Source organism: Lissotriton helveticus, chromosome 6 (genome assembly GCF_964261635.1).
Source record: "Lissotriton helveticus chromosome 6, aLisHel1.1, whole genome shotgun sequence".
In the NCBI taxonomy this organism is placed as follows: domain Eukaryota; kingdom Metazoa; phylum Chordata; class Amphibia; order Caudata; family Salamandridae; genus Lissotriton; species Lissotriton helveticus.
The window spans coordinates 429721650-429744739 of NC_136067.1; the positions used below are offsets into that span (position 1 = coordinate 429721650).

The window sequence follows — 23090 nt, forward strand, 5'->3', positions numbered from 1 at the left end:
TAGATTCCACCTTCCTGCGTTGGATAATTCCCAAGTATTTGACCCAATATGTGACCCACTGAAGCCACAGTATTTCAGTGGCCACAGCTTTGTGATGTTAGTGAGTGTAAATATGTCTGTTTTGTCCCCGTTGATGGTGACACCTGAGTGTCTGCTCTAATAATTTCTCTGATCAGTGGGCACACATTAAAGTCTGGTTGTCTAACAAAAAAACAGAATATCATCTCAATACATGGAGAGTAGAAGTTTACCAGAGTGAAAGGACAGCCCTCTGTGCAAGCTTTGCTCCTGGAGGAGATGTGCTAAGGGCTACTATTAATAGTAGAGGGGATAGTGGGCATCCCTACTGGGTGCCCCTCTCTGTTTTAAATGAGGCGGATATGAGGCCATTCACTGTCACCGTGGCAGTAGGCTTGATATAGAGCAGCCGATAGAGACTAGGAATCCTTCGCGATTCCAAAGCAACGAAGCACTTCCATAAGCAATGGTCACTCCAGGGAGTCGTATGCCCTCTCAGCATTCAGTAGTACTGCGGCTGCCTCGAGTTTCAGTTAAAGTTGATGTACAGTGCACACTGTACCAATGTTGATGGATGTAGATCTATGCAATATGAGGCCAGCCTGCACTGGGGAGACTATCTTGACGAGCTATAAGGACAGGCTCTTTGCTATAACTTTGTTAAAAATTGTTATAATAACTTCTGTATGTTCTCCTTTTTATCAGAAGGAGTACATACACTCTGAAGCCAGCCAAGGATCCATGACCTGGCGGGCTCCTCTTTGGGATCAGGGCTAACTCCTGCAGAGGCCGGTAGCGGGCTCATGCAGGAGCAGGTACATCCTGTTGGTGCTGCCCATCTGGACAGTAGCAGGAAGGCCTCTACAAACTCTTCTAGCCTGAGGCAGTACAGATATTACTGCTTCGTGTAGGGTTGGTAGGAGGACCCAGTCCAATTACCTATGCATATACCTCCATAAGGTAAGGAGCTAAAATAAGTTTGTAAGCTAAAGTTGATTGACAGACCATCGGATCCTGGTGCTTTGCCCCCTGCTAAGCATCTATGGCAGCAATTTTTGTATCTACTGATATTGAGCAACTCAGGAACTGTTGGTGTCCGTGGTCCAACCAAAGCACATGCCTGGTTCTTATGCAGTAGGGAGAATTGGTGCTTTGGTGTCAGAGGTAGGTGTATTACTCTGTCTATAGTGGATCTCATGTTCAACCAAGATTTATATAGATAGATTTGTTTGAAGTGGGCCCCATATATCTTTTGGTCGTGAAGTTATTGTCAACATCACTGTGTAGGTTTCTCTTCGATTGCTAGTAGTTTTGCTAGGAGTACATTGCTACTCTGCTTTTGGCTAACAGCACAGCTATTGCTGTGAGACATCTGATCCCTCTGGGTATGTCACTGACAAAGACAAAAGAGGAAGAGAGACAGAAAGAAGTTTAAAAAAAGACTGACTCCCTTCCTTATTCTTCCAGGATGCCGCGGACCAGGAGGAATGCAGAGGGCCCAGACATCTGTGCATGCAGGACTGCTACTTGCACACATTCAATGCATACACAGACCCAGAGCCAGAGGAGGGCCCTTCTCCTACATGGCATCCTAAAGCCTTGATCAATCTCCCTTTTCACATCAGAGCATCTTGCTTTCTTCTTGAATCCCATAAGAAGCTGAAGGCCTGGTGATATAAATTGGGTTACTGATTCACTGGGGTGTGAGCCCTGGTCAAACAGCTACCACAATCCTAGTCAGGATAAGGCACAGGCAAACCCCAAATTAACCTGCATAACCCCCTGGTAACTTGGCAAAAAGCAGTCAGGCTTAACTTAGAGGCAATATGTAAAGTATTTGTGCAACATTTTAAAAAGTAAAAACACCACACCAGATTAGAAAAATAGAACATAATTTAATAAATGAAACAAGACACAACAACAAAAATCCAATCAGTAAAACCTGAGTTATGAATTTTTAAAGAATAAACTATGAAATAGCACCTAAAAGCAGAAAGTATCAACTGCGGATATCAGGTCGCGCTAGACCATGCCAAAGTCAAACGTTCAGGATGACTCCGTTGGAGTGTGGTTCAGATACAGCCCCTGATTAGTCCCTTTGAAGTTTTACCTTTTCAAGTTTTGTGCCAAGAGTTCCGTTTGCGTTGGAGAGGGCTGCAGGGTGCAAGAAGAGTGTTGCGGGCAGTGATCAGCTTGGCGCGAAGAGCAGGCTGGGAGTCATGGATGGGCGGGCTGGATCACCTCTGTGGGTGATCGATACTTGCTGTGCGAAGAGGTGACCTGGCGGCGGCTCGCACTACAGTTCACTGCGAGCGGCATTGTTCTAGTGCATATTAACCCGGTTGCAAAGAGCCCAAAATCTTGATTTCAAGAGCCCATGAGCCACATCAAGGGTCCAGGACCTAAGAGGCACCATTTGGTGGGTCAGGAACTCGCTTCACCTGGGTTCAGGCGCTGGTTGGGGACGCTTTATGTCCCTGAGGTTCAGATCGGGAGGCCAGCAGACTAGCCCTTTGAGTCACTATGGGTTCTGGGTTCAAGGTGAAATTACAGGTGCAGTTTGTCTTCCCCATGTCAGAGGGCAGCTGGGCAGCAGTTCTTTTAGAGCAGCCGTCCAGCAGAGGGGCAGTCCTTCTTCCTGGCAGAGTATCTCAGGTCCAGAAATGTACTGAAGTGGTGGTGTCTGAGGCCCTTCTTTTATATACAGTTGTGCTTTTGAAGTGGAGAGAAGCTTCTAGAGACATGCCTTCCCGGCCCTGGTCCCTGACTAGCTACAGGGCGTATGTAGCCCTTTGTGTGGAGACAGGACATAGCCTATTCAAGTGTAAGTGTGTCTGCTCCCTGCTCCTCCCTTCCATCCTGCCACTGCTGGCCAATCCAGTCACACCTAAACCCCCATTGTGTATGGCTATCTAGGAGGAATACACAACGTCCAACTGTCATTCACACCCAGTCATGTGACCCAGAGTCAGGCTGCAGGCACCAAATGGCTAAGGCAAGGAAATGCCAACATTCTAAAAGTGGCATTTTCACAATTGTAATTTGAAATCCGACTTCACCATATATTAAGATTTTAAATTAGCATTCCAGAGACACCAAACATGAACTGACTTTATCTTGCCAATTGGAAATTACACTTATAAAATGTAATAAAGCAATTCCAGTGTTATCCTGTGGGAGAGATAGGCCTTAAAATAACGAAAACGAAATGTAGAGGTTTTTCACTACCACGACATGTAAAACTTAAATACATTGCACCCTGCCCTCTGGGTTGTCCAGGGCCTACACTAGGAATGACTTTAAGTCCATACCTCGGTGAAGTCCAGCTACCCGCTTGATCAAGCATCGCTGTCCATTTTGGAGCAAGGCAGTACTAGGTGAGCTACTTAATAACTCCCTGACATCGGGCCAGTTGCCTTGGAGATGGAAGCATGCAGTTGTGGTCCCACTCCTCAAAAAACCTCTGCTGGATCCCACCAAGCCCGAAAAGTATTGTCCTTTCTACCTGCTTCTACTCTTCTCTAAGATTATGGAGAAGCATGTTAATAAGCAGCTCTAGAGCTTTGTTGAGGCCCATAGAACATGTTTCTTCAAAGAACTCAGTTGGGTTTTCACTCCTCATACAATACTGAGCCAGGTCTGGTGCTTGCAACAGAGTCAATTTGCCAAATTCTGGATGCTGATGATTCGGCAGCATTGTTATTGTTGGATTTCGGTGCCGCATTCGACCGCTTTGTCCCATAGCATCCTGATCGAAAGACTCTGGAGTTGTGGCATGGGCCATAAAGCTGTGAGTTGGGTCCCCCACCTTTTCAGGTGTCTCGAAAACCCTTCTGATCAAAAGTGCTTGCTTTTCAGAAAGGATTATCGCTTGGCTCCTCCTTGAGCCCACCCTTTTTAATGTGTGCGTGGGCTCTTTGACTGAGGTCATCAAACACTATGGGTTTACTATCATCTCATATGGAGATAAAACTCAGGTCATCATCACTCTACCCCTACCCAGAGTGTGAGCCCAAAATAAATATAACAATAGGTGATATTATGCCCCTAGTTTTAGCTGATTTCGTTTTCTTACATACAGAACACATTTTGCACTAGCACACAAGAGGTTTTGTCATATAGCCTACATTTATTATTGATTTACTTGTTGTGCATCATTCTTACTTTATTGTTATTATTATTATTAATTAATATTTATAGAGCGCCTGGCTACCCTTAGGCATCCCCGCGCTATCCGAGATAAGCAGAGCCCAAAGCACAATGAAGGTAACCTGATTAAGGCAGTCTCTGGAAGACCCAAGTCTCCAGAGTCTCTTGGGAAAGACCCAAGTCTCCAGAGTCTCTTGGGAAAGATAGATGGTGAATAGTTGCACGCAGCTGAACAGGAAGAGTATTCCATAATTTAGCTGCGTTGTAAGAGTACATTCGACCGCCTGATTGTACTCTCTTGAGTTTTGGTATCACTGCCAAAAACTGATTAGCTGACTGGAGACATCTTGTTGGGTGGTAAAAGGCCATAAGAGAGTGATTTATCTTGAGACCTGTCCCCCAAAGTGTTTTATGTGCTATGCACAAAACTTTAAATGTAATCCTTTCTTCTATTGGCAGCCAGTGAAGTTTTTTTAGATCCGGCTTGACGGATTGCCGATAGGGGGTGTGATGCAGTAGCCTGGCTGCACAGTTCTGTACCACCTGTAATTTCCCTATCGTGGCCTTTGTGGTGCCTAGGTAGAGGGAATTCCCATAATCTAATCGTGAGAGCACCAATGCATGTACAATGACTCTGCATGCCAGCACCTGGAGTAGTGGGAGGATTTTCTGCAGCATTCTAATAATAACAAAACAGGATGCAGTTAATCTAATTGCTTTACTCTTGAAATTAAGGAATTTATCTAGCCAGACGCCTTCACTTATTATCTGACCTTTGGGGGTTGGTGATGGACCTAGACATTTAGGCCAGTTTAATCCCATTAGTTCCGTTGGAGCGCAGGGATGGTTGTCTAAAATCATTAACTCCGTCTTGTCTCCGTTGAGTTTGAGACAAGACTGGTCCATACAGGTGGCCACAATTTCCATACAGGATTCAAGATTAATTGGTGTATTCTTTGGATGCTTTAATGCTACAACCAATTGCGTATTGTCTACGTATGTGATGATTTGAATCCGATAAGGTAAAACTAATTTGGCCAGAAGTTTGAGATAATTATTAAAAAGGGTGGGGCTCAATGATGAGCCCTGGGGGACTCTTCACGCGAGTGGCAGACATTTGGAGGTGCAATTCCCCTCAAATACCTGGAATACTCTGTCTTTCAGGAAAGATTTAATCCATGTCAAGACCTTGCCTGAGACTCCCACCATTCTGAGCCTGTCAAATAAGATCTTGTAATTGACCGTATCAAATGCGGAGCTCAGGTCAAGTAGGATAACCACCACTGTCCCTCCCTGATCAAGGATTTTACTAGATTCTTGCACTACTGCTAACAAGGCTGTCTCTGTCCCATGGTTAGGTCGGAAGCCTGTCTCAGTGGTATGCAGAAGGGAGTAATTATCTAGCTGTTCTGAGAGGAGTTTATTTACATATTTCTCAAATATTTTGCTGGTTCCAGGGAGCAGGGAGACTGAGTGATAATTACTCCATACATCTGGGTCAAGGTTGTGCTTTTTCAAGAGGGCTCTTATCATGGCATGTTTCCACGCCAGAGGTACCTGGCCACTAGATAACGAAGAGTTTAGTACCTCTAGCAGAGCTGGAAGAATAGTTTCTTCTACTGTGCGAAGTTTATGAAGGGGAGCCGTGTCTAAAGGGGAACCTGATTTGACCTGCACAAAGAGCTGTGATAATGTGGCTAGATCCAGATTGTGAAAGTCTTCCAAATGCGGCGTAGTATAACTCAGGGAATCTAATTCCTGATCCCGCTTATTTATACTTGTACTTTGAGGGAATTAATTGTAAATATCTAAAAACAAATGTATTAAAAAACTCCGCTAGTTCATCGCATCTTGTCTGTGCGGAAACTGAGGACAGATCCGGCACAGAGCACCTAGTAAGTGTTTTTGTTATTTGGAATATTTTCCTGGGTGCATTCACTGCTGCTGTTATTTTCTCCTCAAAAAATTGGGCTCGCGTTCTTTTTATTTTATTTCCGATTGATACAGTTTAATAGCCTCTCGGTATATCAGTGGTTTTTTTCATCCTTCTAGTCCTTCCTCCAGGCTCTCTCTAGTTTCTTGCATTTTTGTTTAAGTTCTCTCAATTTAGGTGAATACCTTGGTGTCTGTTTTTCCTTCTGCTTTTCCTGAATCAATTTATATGGGATCGTAGCATCCAACGAGGCTCTGATCCATTGATTGTAGTTCTCTGACGCTATAGTGGTATTAATCTCTTCCACTGATTTGACGTTTACCAGAGCCTCGGACCAGATCTCTGGCGAGAGTTTTGCCCAGGGACACACCCAGTTCTTGCAGGTTTGTTTCCCAGCCGTATGATATGGGGTATTCAAAATAATTGGTATTAAAAATGATCTCACCATGGTATTGGGGCGGGGCTTCCTGTGCAGAGCTGTATGTCATTCAAAAAGACTGGGTTGAGAATGTGGCCCTTTTTGTGTGTGAGACTAGACACTTTTTGTAATAACTGAATAGCCAATAAGCTATAACTGAGGTCTGCTGCCTCCGCTTTGAGAGGATTTTCTAAATGTCGGTTCAGATCACTTAATACGGTCAGATTGGGGAGACGTACTTGCCAATCTGGCGACGGCGTCTGTTAGTGATTTTATAAACTGTCCATAAGGGCCAAGGGGATGGTAGACCAAGATCCCTGTGAGAGTGAGGGTTGAGGCGAATGAGATTGAAAATGCCATACTTTCCCAGTCTGATATGATACCCGTCTCTATACGTCCCCTCAAGTGATCTTTTAAAATGATGGCAATACCTCCTCCTTTTTTCAGCTCCCTATCTCGCCTTAAGATGTGGTACCCCGGGATTAACGCTTGTATCACATCCGGTTCTGAATCCTTATTAAGCCAGTTTCTGTTAAAAACAGAACTTCCGGCTGTTCCTCCCTCAATAAGATATTTATTTCTCCCACATGTTTCGGGAGGGACCTTCCGTTGAGGAGGAACATTTTGTGTTCACCTCTGCCATGCTGGTGTAGAGTGTGTTAGTTTGATATTCGCAGGGTTAAAGGAACAGTGGGCACGTGGTGTAGGGCCATTTGAAATGCTAATGGCATGAGTACATTCATCTCTGACTGGAATTCGTAGTCTATATAATTGAGAGGCCGAGTACATTTTGTTCTCTATAGCCCGTTGGCCAGGAGTTCTGGCCCCTGGTCCCGGCCGGGCGCGGATGGGCACAGACGGGCTTGCCTTTGGCGCGCCTGCGGCCCGTCCGCGCGTGCATGCAATTTAAGTAGCTACGCTTCCTTCCTCCTTCCTGCCTGGGCCCCGCCTCCTCTGTCCACCTCCCTCCACACAAACAGACTTCCGCGGTGGACCGGCGATTTGGGGCGAGCTGGAGCCTTAAAGGTATAGTGCGCTAATTTTTTTGTTTGAATATGTTTATTTGCATTTTTGTCATAGTACATCATTACACATATACATACAGAAATAATAAATGTTGCTGTAATGTGAGGCATTGTGCACAGGCCGTTGCGGGTATCCACTCTCGTGCGAAAGCATGGCAACAAGGAATAAGAGCGAAGAAGAAATGCACAATTAAACAGCGTGACAGATTCTCATTACACCGTTCAGTAATGTTAGTGCTCCTCGACGGAGAAAAGCGACATCCGCAGTGGGACTGCATATCTTAGATTTGTTCAGTTCGGAGCATAGGCTATGCTATGGCTGCAAAACCAAAGGAGTTAGTCACAATGACAGTATATCACATATCCAAAGCTGTTTTTTCAAAACAATCAAATGTAAAGAACAATCCAAAGTATACAGTGAACAAGGGATTGAGTGGTATCTAACGGTAATCGTGCGTGTGTGTGTGAAGACATCGATGTGGACAAAGAGCAGGTCCATAGTGCCGCGTGACAGTGGTATGGTGAACGTCATAGGGTTAATCTCGCGTGTAGCAGAGCGTGCGGGGGTCCCATAAAAGGAAAGGTATAGTGCTCTAATGCCCAGAATTTAATCAGCGTTAACTCAAAAGTTCAAAACAGTTAAAAACAGAAGTTAAAAGACTGCCACCAAGTTAAAACCCCCAAAGTGCAACGTGCTCTAGTTCAAGAACTATATATAGGACAATATGTAGGCTTTGGGTGTACTTGAATCACCGGGTCAATACGTTTTTTAGGTTTCCTTCATACTAGCATAGTATAAGAGTTGTATCCCACTTTTCTACTTCATTTGCTGTATGGTAACAAGGTTTTACAGCCTTACTTTTGGATATTAGGAGATTGCGGTAAAACTGGTGATTACTAAGGACAACGTTTCCACCATTTGAAAAGACTATGGGATCCTTCGGAGATGCAGCTTTTTGCTGCATCATGAGTAGCCCTTTTATGGCAGCATGACAAACATTATTATTGTTCATGACACAAGTTATAACATGTTTTTTTGTACGTTTTAGTTGGATCTAATTTTCTTGTTATAGCATTGAAGACAATTCATCTGTAATTCCCACTGGTAATTACTATTTGTTTACCCAGTAAGAATGTTTGTCTCTATAGGCATTATGATGCATGCAGGGCACCGTAGTCACATCAGATAGCACGTGCATAACCGTAGATACAGTAGCATGCACACGTTACGAGCGTATGTAGGTTTAAGATCTCATTTAGGTTCTGGATAGACATATGTAGTATTGCAGTGATTGATGATATTGCACAATTTATTGAATGACATGCCCGATGGTCATGTGAATCAACACAGGTCGGGCATATTCTTCTTTTCTGGAAGCCCTTTACAGTTTGTATTTCTTGGATGGACACATCTGTTCGTTAACAATTTATTTTCTTTTGAGTGTGGTTTATTTTTACTAACACACTGACCAAGTACAGAAGCTGTTCAACTGATAAGGAACATTCCGATACCTAATTAGAGGGTCCTTTCTTCTTGCATCTTGTTACCTCTAATGTTCTTGCTGCTTTTCTAAATACGGGGTTTATATAATGAATATACTTCATTATATTACATTGATATGGCATTGTTCTGCTTATTCACCTATAGCTACCCCATGAAAAAGGGTGTAATCACCCAAAATGCATTGGGTTTTTACAACCAAGCTGCCAACACAAAATTAACCTCCCTGGTGCGGCGCACGTCTATTGGCCAACACCAGGGTGGGCCCCCTTAAAGGACTAGAGGTTTCTTTTTTTTTCCTGGGGGAGACGCGGAAAACCTTGTAAATTGACATTTGTGCTGGTGCAGTGATTTACAGAAATGTAATATTTATTTTAGCTTAATTTGAGGTTTGCAGTGGATTCTAGGCAGGAAAACGTTGGAGGACCCATACAAGCCACTCCTCCGTGGAGTGACCCTGGTGTCTAGTTTTTAGAAATGTGTGGGTTTGGTGGGTTTCCCTAGATGGCGGTTGATCCCGGGACCAAAAACGCAGGTGCCCCCCTTGCAAAAACAGGTTGTTTTGTGATCGATAATTTTGATGTCTCCACAATACGTTTTGGGCCCTTGCTTGTCATGGGTACTTGGCTCACCCACAAAAGTGGGGTACCATTTTTATCAGAGACCGGGGGAACACTGGGTGATAGGAAATTTGTCAGCCCGGTGAGCCCTCTGCTTTCCCACACAGAATTTCAGAATGATTGTTTTTTAAATGCAAAATTTGAGGTTTGCAGTGGATTCTGGGTAGGAAAACATTGGAGAACCCACGCAAGCCACACCTCCCTGGACTCCCTGGGTGTCTAGTTTTTAGAAAAATGTGGGTTTGGTAGGTTTTCATTAGATGGCCGCCGATCCCGGGACCAAAAACGAAGATGCCCCCCCTTGGAAAACCAGGTCGATTTGCGATAGATAATTTTGATGTCTCCACAATATAACGTTGAGGACCCCCGCAAGCCACGCCTCCCTGGAGTGACCCTGGTAACTAGTTTTGGAAATGTGCGGGTTTGGTGGGTTTCCCTAGAAAAACGCGGGTGCCCCCCCATGCAAAACCAGGTCTTATTGTGATCAATTATTTTGATGTCTCCACAATATGTTTTGGTCCCTTGCTTGTCGCGGGTACTTGGCCCACCCACACAAGTGAGATACCATTTTTATCGGGAGACCTGGGGGAACGCTGTTGGTAGTAAATTTGTGTCGGCCCAGCGATCCCACAACTTTCCCACATAGAAATGTGAGGAAAATGTGATTGTTTTTAGCTAAATTTGATGTTTGCAGGGGATTCTGGGTAGGAGAACGTTAGGGGATCCATAAGTCACACCTCCATGGACTCCCCCAGCTGTCTATTTTTAATAAATTTCTGGAATTGTTAGGTTTCCCTAGATGGCCTCCAATCCTGGGATCAAACATGTAGGTGACTCCCTTGCAAAACAAGGTCTTTTTGTAATTGATAATTTTGAAGTCTCCACAGTACGATTTGGTCATTTCCTGTAGTGGGCACAAGGCCTACCCACACAAGTGAGGTACCATTTTTATCGGGAGACTTCGGGGATTCTGGGTGAATGGAAGTTTGCAGCTCCCCACAGTTGCCAGAACTTTCCATCACAGAAATGTGAGGAAAATGTGTTTTTTTGTTTTAACAAAGTTTGAGGTTTGCAAGGCATTCTGGGTAGCAGAACCCGGTGAGTGCCACAAAGTCACCCCATCCTAGATGCTTCTGAGTATCTAGTTTTAAACAATTTACAGGCTAGCTAGGTTTCCCTAGGTGCCAGCTGAGATAGCACATTGCAAAAAATGGATCCGTTTTCACTGGAAAATGTGATGTGCCCACGTTGTGTTTTTGTCCATTTCCTGTCGCAGGCACTAGGCCTACCCACACAAGTGAGGTACCATTTTTATCGGGCAACTTATGGGAATGCTAGGTGGAAGTATGCGGCTCCCCATAGATTTCAGACCTTTCCATCACAGAAATTTGAGGAAAATCTTTTTTTTCGACAAAGTTTGAAGTTTGCAAGGGATTCTGGGTGACAGAACCTGGTGGGAGCCACAAAAGTCACCCCATCCTGAATTCCCCATGGTGTCTGTTTTAAAAAATGTACAGGTTTGCTAGGTTCCCTAAGTGCCAGCTGAGCTAGTGGGTACTAGGTCTACCCATACAAGTGATGTTCCATTTTCATCAGGAGACTTGGTAGAATGCTGGGTGGAAGGAAGTTTGTGGCTCCCCACAGATTCCAGAACTTTTATCACAGAAATGTGAGGAAAATTAGTTTTTTAGACAAAGTGTGAGGTTTGCAAGTGATTATGAGTAATGGAACCCTGTGAGAGCCACACAAGTCACTCTAGCCTGAATTCCCCTGGGTGTCTAGTTTAAAAACATTTATAGTTTTGCTTGGTTTCTGCACGTGCCGACTAAGGTAGGGTCCAAAATTTGCGAAAATGTGTACATTTTCACTGAGAAAAATGTGATGCGTCTGTGTTGTATTTTGACCCGTTTCCTATCGTGGCCACTGGGCCTACTCACACAAGTGAGGTACCATTTATATCGGGAGACTTAGGGGAACACAGGAGAGTAGAACAAGTGTTATTACCAATTGACCTTCTGTGCAGTGTTTCCTCCCAAATGTAAGTGTGTAAAAAAGAAGCCATTTTCAAAAATGTCCTCTAATTCACATGCAAGTATAGGTTCCCTCATGTTGTTCCCTTTTCAAAATACATAGATTTCATTGATATCTATTCTTCACTCTTTATATTTTAGAAAGTGAATTGCTGTATAACCCGTACACAGTGAAAAATAATTGCAAGGTGCAGCTCAGGTATTGGCATGGGCACCTTGGGTTCTTGGTGAACATACAAGTCCTGTATGACCCCGCAACTAGAAGGATCCAGTGGACGAAACGTTATACTGCTTTTAAACATCTGCCATACTTAGAAGTTGTTACAGGTGAAAATACATGCACAAATGGCTGTTGTTTTCAGCTCTCTATAGGAAAACCTTGAAAGATCTACACAAATGACCCCTTGCTGAATTCAGAAGTTTTTTTACTTTTCAGAAATGTATAGCTTTCTGGGATCACGTCAAGTTCTACCACTAACTGGAAGGAGGTTGACAGCAAAAAAAATAGGAAAAATAGGCTATGTCCCAGTGTAATGCCTAACTGTGAAAAATATTTTGGTTTTCTGACAGAAGTCTGCCTGTTCCTCAAAGCTGGCAAGATGGTGATTTTAGCGCAGCAAACCCTTTGTTGATACCATTTGCAGGGTAAGAAATAAGACGCTTTCTTCTTCAGCACTTTTTTTCCCAATTTAACTCCAAAAAACAAAATTTTCCTGTATTTTGGCCAATTTCTCAGTCCGATCCAAGGGAATCCACAAACCCTGGGTACCTTTAGAATCCCCAGGATATTGGAAAAAAGGATGCAAATTTGGCATGGATAGCTTATGTGGAAAAAAGTTATGAAGCCCTCAGCACAAACTACCCCATATAGCCAAAAAAGGGCTCCGCACTGGGGGTGAAAAGGCCCAGCAGTTAAGGGGTTAATCTACATTTGAATGTACATTGCCAGCGCGATGAATGTGAAGCTATATTTGTACGACACCTAAATTAAAGGAATAATGTACACATTTTTCACATGATTTTATTAAATAATAATAAATGTTAACATTTTTTACTTTTTGTTAAGAGTCATTAAATTTGGAAAAGTGTTAATTTTAGCCTGCAGGCTCTGTAAGTTGTGCGCTTTGGCTCTAGCTAACCACTTGGTTGTCTAGTTTATTTCAAAAGGTTTATTTTGCCAGGTCGAATGGCAGTTTAAATTGCACACACTGGCTCTGCAAAGGCAGGCCTGAGATATGTTTATGGGGCTACTTAAGTGGGAGGCACCGTCAGTGCTGCAGGCCCACTAGTAGCATTTAATTTAGAGGCCTGGGGCACATGTAGGGCCAGTTTAGTAGGGACTTACAGGCAAATTAAATATGCCAATCGGCTGTAAGCCAATGTTACCATGTTTTAGGAAATGAGCACAAGCACCAAAGTACTGGTTAGCAGTGGTAAAGTGTGCAGAGTCCTAAGGTCAGCAAAAACAAGAGGTCTGAAGGCAAAAGGTTTGGGGGAAACCCCGGCAGAAATGGCCAAGCCCAGCACCGGACTTTTCAGTTAATTTTTCCTTAGGATTGGCTCGATACAATCACCTGAACAGCGCAAGGATACTTTTATAGTAATAGTCCATTTTGCAAATATAAATGACATAATATAACATGAGAACTGGAAACAAAGGAAACCCAGATTTGCAGAGTCCGACAGGAAGGTCAGAGCGTCAGGAGAAGACAAATCTGTTCCAGGCCAAGAAGTTTGGAGTGAGGCAAGCCTTTTGAGCCGTGTGCCTTCCCGTCCGTCTCTCAGCCAGACTAGCACTGGGCTTCCACCATATTCCAGAAGGAACATGGCTCACAAAGGTGAGCAAACAGATACAGAGTTGGGCCAGCCAACTAACCCTCGGAAGCAATATAAACATCTAAAAGGAGAAGAGAAAGAGTGCCAGACTACAGGACAATATTGTGGCACAATCCTGACAGTTAAGAGGGGGAAAAGGACAGGCCCAAAACCCCCTCATTTATTTGAGTTGAGTTGGTATTGGGAAGGGCATCAAAATGAATTTGATATTAAAAAGGGGAAGAACGATTTACAAATTATAAAAACTCCAAGAGGGAAGGTTGAGTTAAAGTGATTGGGCAAGAGTGGAATAGTGCCTGGAAATAAGGTTAAAAAGACTGGAAAGCAGTTAGAGAATGTCGACGGGATAGGAAGAGAAGGAAAGGAAAGGAAAGGAGACAAAAACCGGACCAGTGAAAGCCAATAATGGAAGAATAATGTTTGAGGCATGTGTGGGTGTAGATCAACATGCTGTGCATACTCCTGCCATCTAGTGTTGGGCCTGGATGTGTGAAAGTTATTTTTTTTTTAGAATCATTCTTCTTTTGACATGAGATAATGTAACCCCACCTTTTGCTGTCAATGTGCATGGTCATCGGCTCCATTGTTAGATTGTTTTCTTTCCAATGTCTAGTTCTGATGTGTGTTCCTGTGCTCTGGATTGAGGACATTCCAGTGTTTTTTTACGTCCTTCATGGTTCCTCTCCCTACATTGGTATTATCTTCAATTGCTTTCCACTTCTCTCATATTGAGTGATGCCTGCAGTTATGTCCAAGGCGGACCTCCTATCGACTTTGACCCAAGGTGGGGCCTTGCCCTTCGGGGCCTTTTTCCTTTCTGCTACTTGTGCTGCTCTCTTGCTTTGCCCCGCCCTGTCTTTGAACAGATGCTCTTTCGATACTGCCCTCGGTGTCGTGTTAAACACCCCTAGCCCGACAGGCCCATTTTGGAACTCAGACCCCTCCACAAGTACATCCTGTCAGAACATTTCCACATGATCACTCTCCAGGATGTCATTCTATTACTACAGCAAGGCGACTTCATGGCTGCATAAAAATTTCAGACACCTACTTCCACATCCTGATTCATCCAGCGCATTGGTGCTATCTCTGGTTTGTGGTAAGCACTATCAAATCAAAGTGCTGCCCTTCTGGGTCACCAGCACATCACGAGTTTCGCAAAATGCCTTGCAGTTGTAGCCTTGCACCTGTATGTATTCCCATTCCTGGGCGGTTGGCTGATAAAGAGCGCAATGCAACAGCAGTGTCACATATTCATCCAAGCAACAATAAACCTGCTTCACGAACTGGGCTTTGACATCAACGCTGCAAAGTCCCATCACCGACCCCTTCACATCCAACCTTCTCGGGAGGTTCATCCTTAATGCAGAGGTCAGCAGGGCATACCCCAATCTGACAAGCATCCGCAAGGGTTGGGCTCCCTCTTTTTCAGCCAGATCCACAGGTCACAGTCCAGACGGTCATGCAACTTCTCGACATGATGGCCTCCTGCATCATCGTAGTTCATGCAGAGTTACAGGTGCACCCGCTGCAGGAATGCTTAACGCATCAATGGTTTCAGGCAGAGGGTAAATGGGAAGATCTAGTGTTGATCAGTCACCAAGTCATCGCTCTCTGCTGTGTAGGAATATCAACAATTTGTTGCAAGGGTTACCTTTTTTCAACAAAGTTCCGCAGATAACCATTACAATAGATGCATCTCTCACTGAGTTGGGTGGCGCATCTACAAAACCTGACTGCCCAGGATCAGTGGGAGTTCAGTCCTAGGGGCCTCTGCAGCCACTATCTGGAGCTTCCCATCTAGCACTGAAGGCTTTCTTTTTGCACATAGTGTGCAAGATTGCCGTCTTCCAGACTGACAACATTGCTGCCATTTATTACCTACAGAAGCAGGGAGGCACTTGCTCTCCCCAGCTTGTTCAACTAGCCCAGTCCGTTTGAAGCTGGGCTCTCCACCACAGGAGCCACCTGCTGGCGGAGTACCTTCCGGGTGGACAACTACTTTGCCGACCTCCTCAGCAGTACTCCTCCACTACTTCCGATGATGAGGGGGAGGTTCCAGAAGTTGATCTGTTTGCCACGCCCAGAAACACAAAATGCCCAAACTTTGCCTCCGGATTTCCACATCATTACTCCATGGGCAGTGCACTATGGAAGAAATGGTATGGGGTATTTGCCCATGCTTTTGCACCTCTCCGTTTGTGGTTCAGAGGCTTCAGCAAACCTCCCTCACCCTCATCCCCGTGGCTCCCACCTGGGCCAGACAGCCCTGTGTCACCACACTCATCGAGCTTTTAGTGGTTCTGTTGTGCAGTTCCCCACTTCCCAGTAGAAACTGTGTCTTTGTTGGGCAACATAAACGTAGAAATACACAGTGGGGCATTTTCAATATTTATTGAACCAAAGTGATTGTTGTATAAAATATATGTGCTGCAATGATCAAAAGACAGAAGCAGAGTAAAGTGATTAGCAATATCAGGACAGTGAACAAGAACGCACCGAAAAGTGCAATCATCTTGCCAAATGATGAATTTATAAAAGCATATAAAACAATCATTAGATAGTGTACTCCTAGTATGCGCTCCCTAACGTAAGTGTCTAGGGCGTGTGTGTTCTGCCAAGAATCCCCAATCGGATGATCCAACCCTATTACCTGAAGTAAAAAGTATGTAGGTCCCTGTTGTGGTCATGAATTGGACATCTCTTTTCTCAGGGAGATCAGCAAGCAGCTGGGCTGAGGGTTAAATGTATAGTGACCTCGCAAATGACAGCAAGTGTTCCTCTGGCCCAACTCGGAATTGCTTGTTTATTTATATTGGAAAGCATCCTTGAGCCGAGATTCTAGTCAAACTGCCATTGTTTATATTCTCTAGATGTCGCCACATGGATGAACAACAAACAACAGCATTTGCACAATATATATTCAGACCTTGCACAGAATGTTCAAGGTGTTATTATAGTGTTCCTCTAAAGATGAATTTGTAAGCAAGTTTAGTTTCATCAAAATTAATCCTCACTGTCATGCAAACAAATGTGTGTCAAGAGTCATTGTGTGAAAGAGAAGGTGACTTAGAAAATCGCGTGCATGTAAAATGGCAGTGTTTCCCTCTAGGCCTAACCTGGACGCATGGCAAGTCTGTAAGAGAAGCTCCCCAATATGCCGGACTTTCTCACACAGAACCATGAAGATTTCAGACCCCAGGAGTCTCAACCTTGCTATCTGGCTCCAGAAATGTTAGAGTTTGCTTACCTCAGTCTACCTCATTCTACTTCCTGAATGCATGAATATACTCAAAGAAGCATTCAGGCCCACTACTCGTGCCTGTTATGCTGCCAAATGGAGAAGGTTTGTCTGCTACTGCTTTTCAAACCACAATGACCCACAATGACCCCTTAGCAGCTACCGTCCAAAACATTGTTATCCACTACACCTACAAACCTGTGGATTAGCCTTCCCCTCCATTTGTCTACATGTGGCTGCTTATGTCCAAAATAAGCAACATGTTTCCCTTTTCTGGTTTCCAGACATTAAAACTTTTATGGAGGGACTCAAGAGAGTCATTCCTCCTCGGGTCACACCAGCCCCAGTGTGGAATCTCAACATTGTCCTCACAAGACTCATGAGTCCTCCATTTGAGCCCTTCCAGTTTCTGTTTCTCTCTTCAAAGGTAGCTTTTCTCATGGCAATCACCTCACTAAGACGTGTCAGTGAGCTCCAAGCTTTAACCCCTCCCATGCTGGTGACGAACCCCAGCCGTCATGCCCCGCGGTGGGCGTGTGCTGATGACGACTGGGGTTCGTCACGGCCCCGCCCTGTTCGTTTGTTTACCGCACAGGGGAAAAATCCGCAGCGAAGGGGTTAACATTGGAAGATCCTTTCTTTCAGGTTCATAAGGATAGAGTTGAGTTTCACACCAACAATACATTTCTTTCTAAGGTGTTTTCTCCTTTCCACCATAACCAGTGTATAGAGCTCCTAGGTTTCTTTCCTCAACCGTACTCAGTTGCAGAAAGGGCTCTCCATACCATAGATGTTAAACAAGCCTTAATGTACTATGTAGATAGGCCCAAACCCTTTTGAAAGACTCTACAACTTTTTGTTGCTGTTTCTGAACCGCATACAGGGATGGCTTTATCAAAATCAGGCATAGCCAGATGGATTGTTAAATATATTCAACCCTCCTACGCAAGAGCTAAAAGGGTTTGTCCCTCCGAGAACCCACTCTACTAGAAAGAAAGGGCCTTCTAGCTGACATTTGTAAAGCAGCCAGTTGGTCTACTCCACACACTTTCACTAAACAGTATTCTGTAGATGTTCTAGGGTGCCAACAAGCCAAGGTTGTTCTGGTCAGGCTGTACTCCATATCCTTTTCCAATCCTCTTCAATCTTTTTCTTCGGAAAACGTTACCCTGTATACATCTGTTCGTGGCATGTAGTGCTATGGATCCACGTGTGCCTTCTCACCTATCCAGAGGCCTCTGGATGTTGCAGTTATCATTCCTTCTTACATTACCTTGTGATTCGGGAATTCTTTCAAGAAAAAGAACTTGCAAACATCCTGGCCCAATACTAGCTGGCAGGAGTATACACAGCGTATGGGTCCACAGACAGATGCTTACAGGGTAAGTAACATTTTCTTTACCTGTTTTTATGGTTTCTTTACTAAGAAGGTGGGCGTTCCTCTAGATATAATCCGAAAGCAGATTATCCAAGAGGGAAGAAAAGAGAAAAAGTTGGTCTACTATTTATCTGAGAGGAAAGTAAACGTACCAAAGGAAAGAGGAAAATATAGAGCCATTACCAGTGGGATTTGCTTTTGATTTTAAGGATATTATGTCATACAATAAATATCCAACTATCCTGACCTTACTGCATGATTTACTGGTATACTCGGCTGAACCTGCAGTGGGCTTCGTCATTTGAAAGGCATTATTTGGAAACACCATTTTCCTGCAAGTGTAGGTGAAACTAAGTTTATCTTTACGCCTGTCCAAAAGTGTTGATCCTCGAGTGTTTGCTGCGTGAAAACCTCAAACCAAATGACCTTATTTTTCTTCTTGTGATATTGTGTCTTTTCAAAAGCATTTATAAGCAGACTTGAGCAACAAATTAGTTCCCGGAGATTTCATCGTGTTCAGTGGCCCTTTGTTTTTCTTTTCCTTTTTGTTCCAGATTTGTTCCTTTTTATATCCAGTTTTCATGGTGGGTTTGTCCTTCAGTAAGACGTATGCTGGGCTCTTTCTCATCCCTCAGTCAAGGTGGTTTGGTACCCAGCTTATCAATTGTAGTCTTGTCCCTTAGCTACAATCAAGAACTTTCAAGATTGTCTAGAAGATTTTTGCCCTTGTGGCTTTTCCATCCTAACAGGGACCCACTTGAGGAGGAAACTGACCTCTTTCAAACACGTATATAGGTACAGTGTAGCACTGTAGCTATAGGCAGGAATCACCATTTCCTTGGACAGGCCAGAAGGAAACTAAACAACACTTTCTTTGCATCCAGTCATTGACAAAATGTTCACCTTTCTACGTGTTATAATGGCAGAGCAGTGACAAGTTGTTCTTAAGCCCTGTACATGGTTCTGTGAATATATTCCTCCAAATGTCTACAAACAACTCCACATGCATCAGGGGAATAAAAGGCAAAAAGAACCCAATGGCCCTCCTTCGCGTTTGCCACCTAACTGGTCTCCAAATTCAATTTCCATAGAGCAAACTATCACCTATACCTGTGAGCTGCAATCAAATTAAAGGTAAAGCTCATTGCAGTCTAAAAACAATATAGTCACAAACAGTAAGATGCATATAAAACTATACTGTGTAGACATTCTCATCACAAAAGTAAATACACAGTTTATTCACGGGCATGCATTGTTTATTTGTAGTACTGTTCATAAATTGCTGTTCGAAGACAATGCCTTGCATATTAAAGTGCTGGAAAGCAGCCAACATGTGTTTCATATGCAAAAGAAACAATTGATGGGCGGTATGCTGGACAATGCAAACATTCACCACCAGTCACAAGGATCTGGGTTTAATCCATCATTCTTTTGCTCACCACACCACCCCAGTTTGGACCTAGCCATATGCAAATCAGTCTTGACCCTGTTCCTTGTGGGATAACAGTCCAGCCCGAACTGCCAAGTCAGATCCTCCCAGGACCGGAAAAAAGCATCCTGGGACCAGTTTCAGGGCATCACCCTTCATCAGCCAGGCTAGCTTGAATCCAGTGGTGTAGTGAGCATGGGACCCACGTCTAGGCATACCCTTCCCACTTAGGGCGACATATGCAAAAGAAACAATTGATGGACGGAATGCTGGACAATGCAAACATTCACCCCCAGTAACAAGGATCTAGGTTTAATCCATCATTCCTTTTCTCACCACACCACCCCAGTTTGGACCCAGCCATATGGGCGCAGGGTCAAGACTGATTAGCATATGGCTGGGTCCAAACTGAAATGGCATGGTGAGCAAAAAAAGGATGGATTTAGGCCCAGATCTCTGTACTGGGGTGAATGTATGATATTGTTCTGCATTCTGTCCATCAATTGTTCTTTTTGCATTTGTCACCCGAGTGGGACGGGTATGCCCAGAGGTGGGGTCGGTGCTCTCCATGCCACTGGAGTAAAGCTATCCTGGCTGATGAGGGCTGAAAGCCCGAAACCAGTCCTAGGATGCGTGTTTTCCATCGAGGAAGAACCTGGCCTGGCAGTTCTGGCTGGACTGTTACCATTGGGCGCAGGGTCAAGACTGATTTGCATATATGGCTGGGTCCAAACTGGAATGGCATGGTGAGCCAAGAGCAAAAAAACGACGGATTTAGGCCCAGATCTCTGTACTGGGGTGAATGTATGACATTGTTCTGCATTCTGTCCATCAATTGTTCTTTTAACATTTGTTTCATGGCTATGCATTACGGCTTCTCAAGGTTTAGATTGAAGATTTCGATGCCGACCTCCCGTTTATTAAAAGACTCCTAAGTTAAATAATTTAATAGGTGTATCAGTTTAGTCTATCCTCCAATTTAAATGCAAGCTGGAGAAAAATGTGTATAAGTGCCAAGGAGATTGCAAATAAACTTCAAATGTTCATCATCCAATTCATTGTCGAGTAAGCAGACATTTCCCACTAATGATGATCATGGAGTACTGAACTCTTCGGGCCAGATGTATGACCCTTACAATTTGCGAGTCGCAAATTGCATCGTCAGACACTGTTTGCGATTCTTAATGGGTTAGCATACGCCTGCCTCATTATTATTCATGAGGCAGGTGCAAATTGCGACCCCACTGGGAATGTGTAGCACACCATGTCTGTGACTGCTTTTTAAATAAAGCAGTTTTTAAAAAAAAGCATCCCATTTTCCTTAAAGGATGTACCATTACTGTTTTTCACTGCCAGTCACACAGGGGAAGGGTCCCCTGGGGACCCCTTCCCGTTTGCGAGTGGCTTACCACCCATTTGAAATGGGTGGTAAACTGCGAGTGTTTTGCGGCTTCAAAACAATCTTATATTTAAATGCAAGTCGCTATTAGGAAGAGACGGCCCTTCCTAATAGCGAATCGCAAACCCTATTTTGAGAGTCGGTAATAGGTTACCGACTCGCAAAATATGTTTTGTAAATAGGGCAGACCTATTTAGTAGTCGCAAACAGTCCGATTTCCCGTTTGCGACTGCAAAAAATGGTCATACATCTGGCCCCAAATGTTTTGAAGACCCTGTACTGATGTAGATATCACATTAGTGAGAGGGAACGGACAGTTTCTTGAAAAAAGTGTGTGTTTGTAAATCGATTTATAAGATATATATGATTGTATTATGGTGTGTGAGACTTTAAAGAGAAGTCCGCTATGAGAAGCCAGAGGTCTATTGTGAGCTTACAAAGTATGTAGGCTTTAAGGAAAGGATTATGGACCATGAGTGCTGAGTTTGTTTATAGTCGCAAATGCTCTGATTCGCTTATGCGACTATAAAAATGCTTTTTAAGATCTACTAATACATTTTAGGACTTTGAAAAAGTTTCCCTACTTTTAAAATGTGATTACTAATGGACACCAATTAGGTATTTGGAAGGGGCATGTTGTAAGCATTCCTTCCAAACAATTAATCCGTATGCTATGTTTCTGTGTTATGTAAAAGAATTCTCCTTTCTTTTTGAGAATTTTTAAAAAGTGTGTCGAAAAGTAGTCAGTGGTTTAAGGGACCACTGCCAACTCTTAAACTTTAAACAAAAAAAACAACATATTTTAAACATACCCAATTTCCTTTAAAGAGAACGGCTACATTTAGAAAAAGTGTACTTTATTTAAATGCAAACGCAGGCATTGTGGTCTGCTGACCCCAGCAGGCCACCATCCATGTGATGATCTCCAATCTTAGTGAGTCAAAATTTGCAGCCTACCACATTAGTATTCATGAGGTAGTTGGATTGCGACCCACTACGATTCTGATTTTAAGAACTGATCTATCTATTACATTTGTTGGTTCTTACAAAGCTTTACTGGACGCAAAAATACTAGTCGCAATTTGCAACAAGTATTTTGCAACCAGATATTCATACAATTGTCCCCAGGTCATTTTTTCCGGCACTGCTATTTTGTCTTCTTTTACAATATATTATTGCCTACTGCAGGAAAGAATCTTTTTTTAAAGAATTTTTTTATGTGTGTTTTTGTTAAGCTCTCCAGTAGTGCTACTCTGGAAGGAAAAGGCCAGCTAAAATTTACATCTGGGCGATGGAGCCCTCACCACAATTGTACCCAGATGGCAACTGCAAATGACACTGCAATTCGTGGATGGGATTCAAGAAGTATGAGGTATGGATACTGTTTTTACTTAGAGCCCTTATCAAATATTAGTCATTAGTTTACAACGTGTCAAATAAAAGAACATGAAATGTCATTGATGTAGATTCATGATTAAGCAACTGATAATGAGCAAGTTACATGCTGTGCAAAATGCATCCTGGGATAACTGAATAATTTGTTATCTAAGTTTCTTTAAGTAATACTCCCTAATGTTGTCTGCTTTATCGTAAACATATCTAAAATTGAGGTCAAGTAACAGTTGCTTGGAAACCTGTCTTTATGTTGGTGGCAACGCGTTATTTTCTTCTATTTTCAGCCCTCCTCTTGTTTCAGATTATGCCAATGGGTTACAAGGTGACTTGTTAGCTTCCCTAAATTTCAAACAAAACTCGTTTGTGTTTTTCTATTAAAATGCCTCAGTTCTAGGTCTGAATTAGCCCCATAACTATATGCAGTTCAGAGTACTATGTAACTTGCATACCTGCCTAAATTTCAGTTGAAAAGTTGTATCTCCATGTTGACAGTATTTTAGCTGCTCCTGATTCAAATGGCACTACCCGATTAATAAACTGACATTGATTGTAAATCGCTGTCTGGAATACAGGGCCCGAAAGAGATCTACCTACAAGATATCCTCCTCTACCATTTTACCATCTATATATTATCCCGTTTTTTTCATCCTTGCTACACAAGCTGAACTATCCATTGCTAGAGGCAGTCTCCACATGAACCTCTTTACAGTGAGGTTAC

At 43.4% G+C, this 23090-nt stretch overlaps 1 protein-coding gene across 1 annotated transcript in view; it reads left to right on the forward strand.

The window, feature by feature from the left end:
* Positions 1-23090, forward strand: part of EIPR1 (EARP complex and GARP complex interacting protein 1) — an 871634-nt gene that overhangs the window by 701421 nt on the left and 147123 nt on the right. The window contains exon 6 of the mRNA XM_078647875.1: positions 22213-22349. Coding sequence (XP_078504001.1) covers positions 22213-22349 — 137 coding nt within the window. The remainder of the gene's footprint in view (positions 1-22212; positions 22350-23090) is intronic.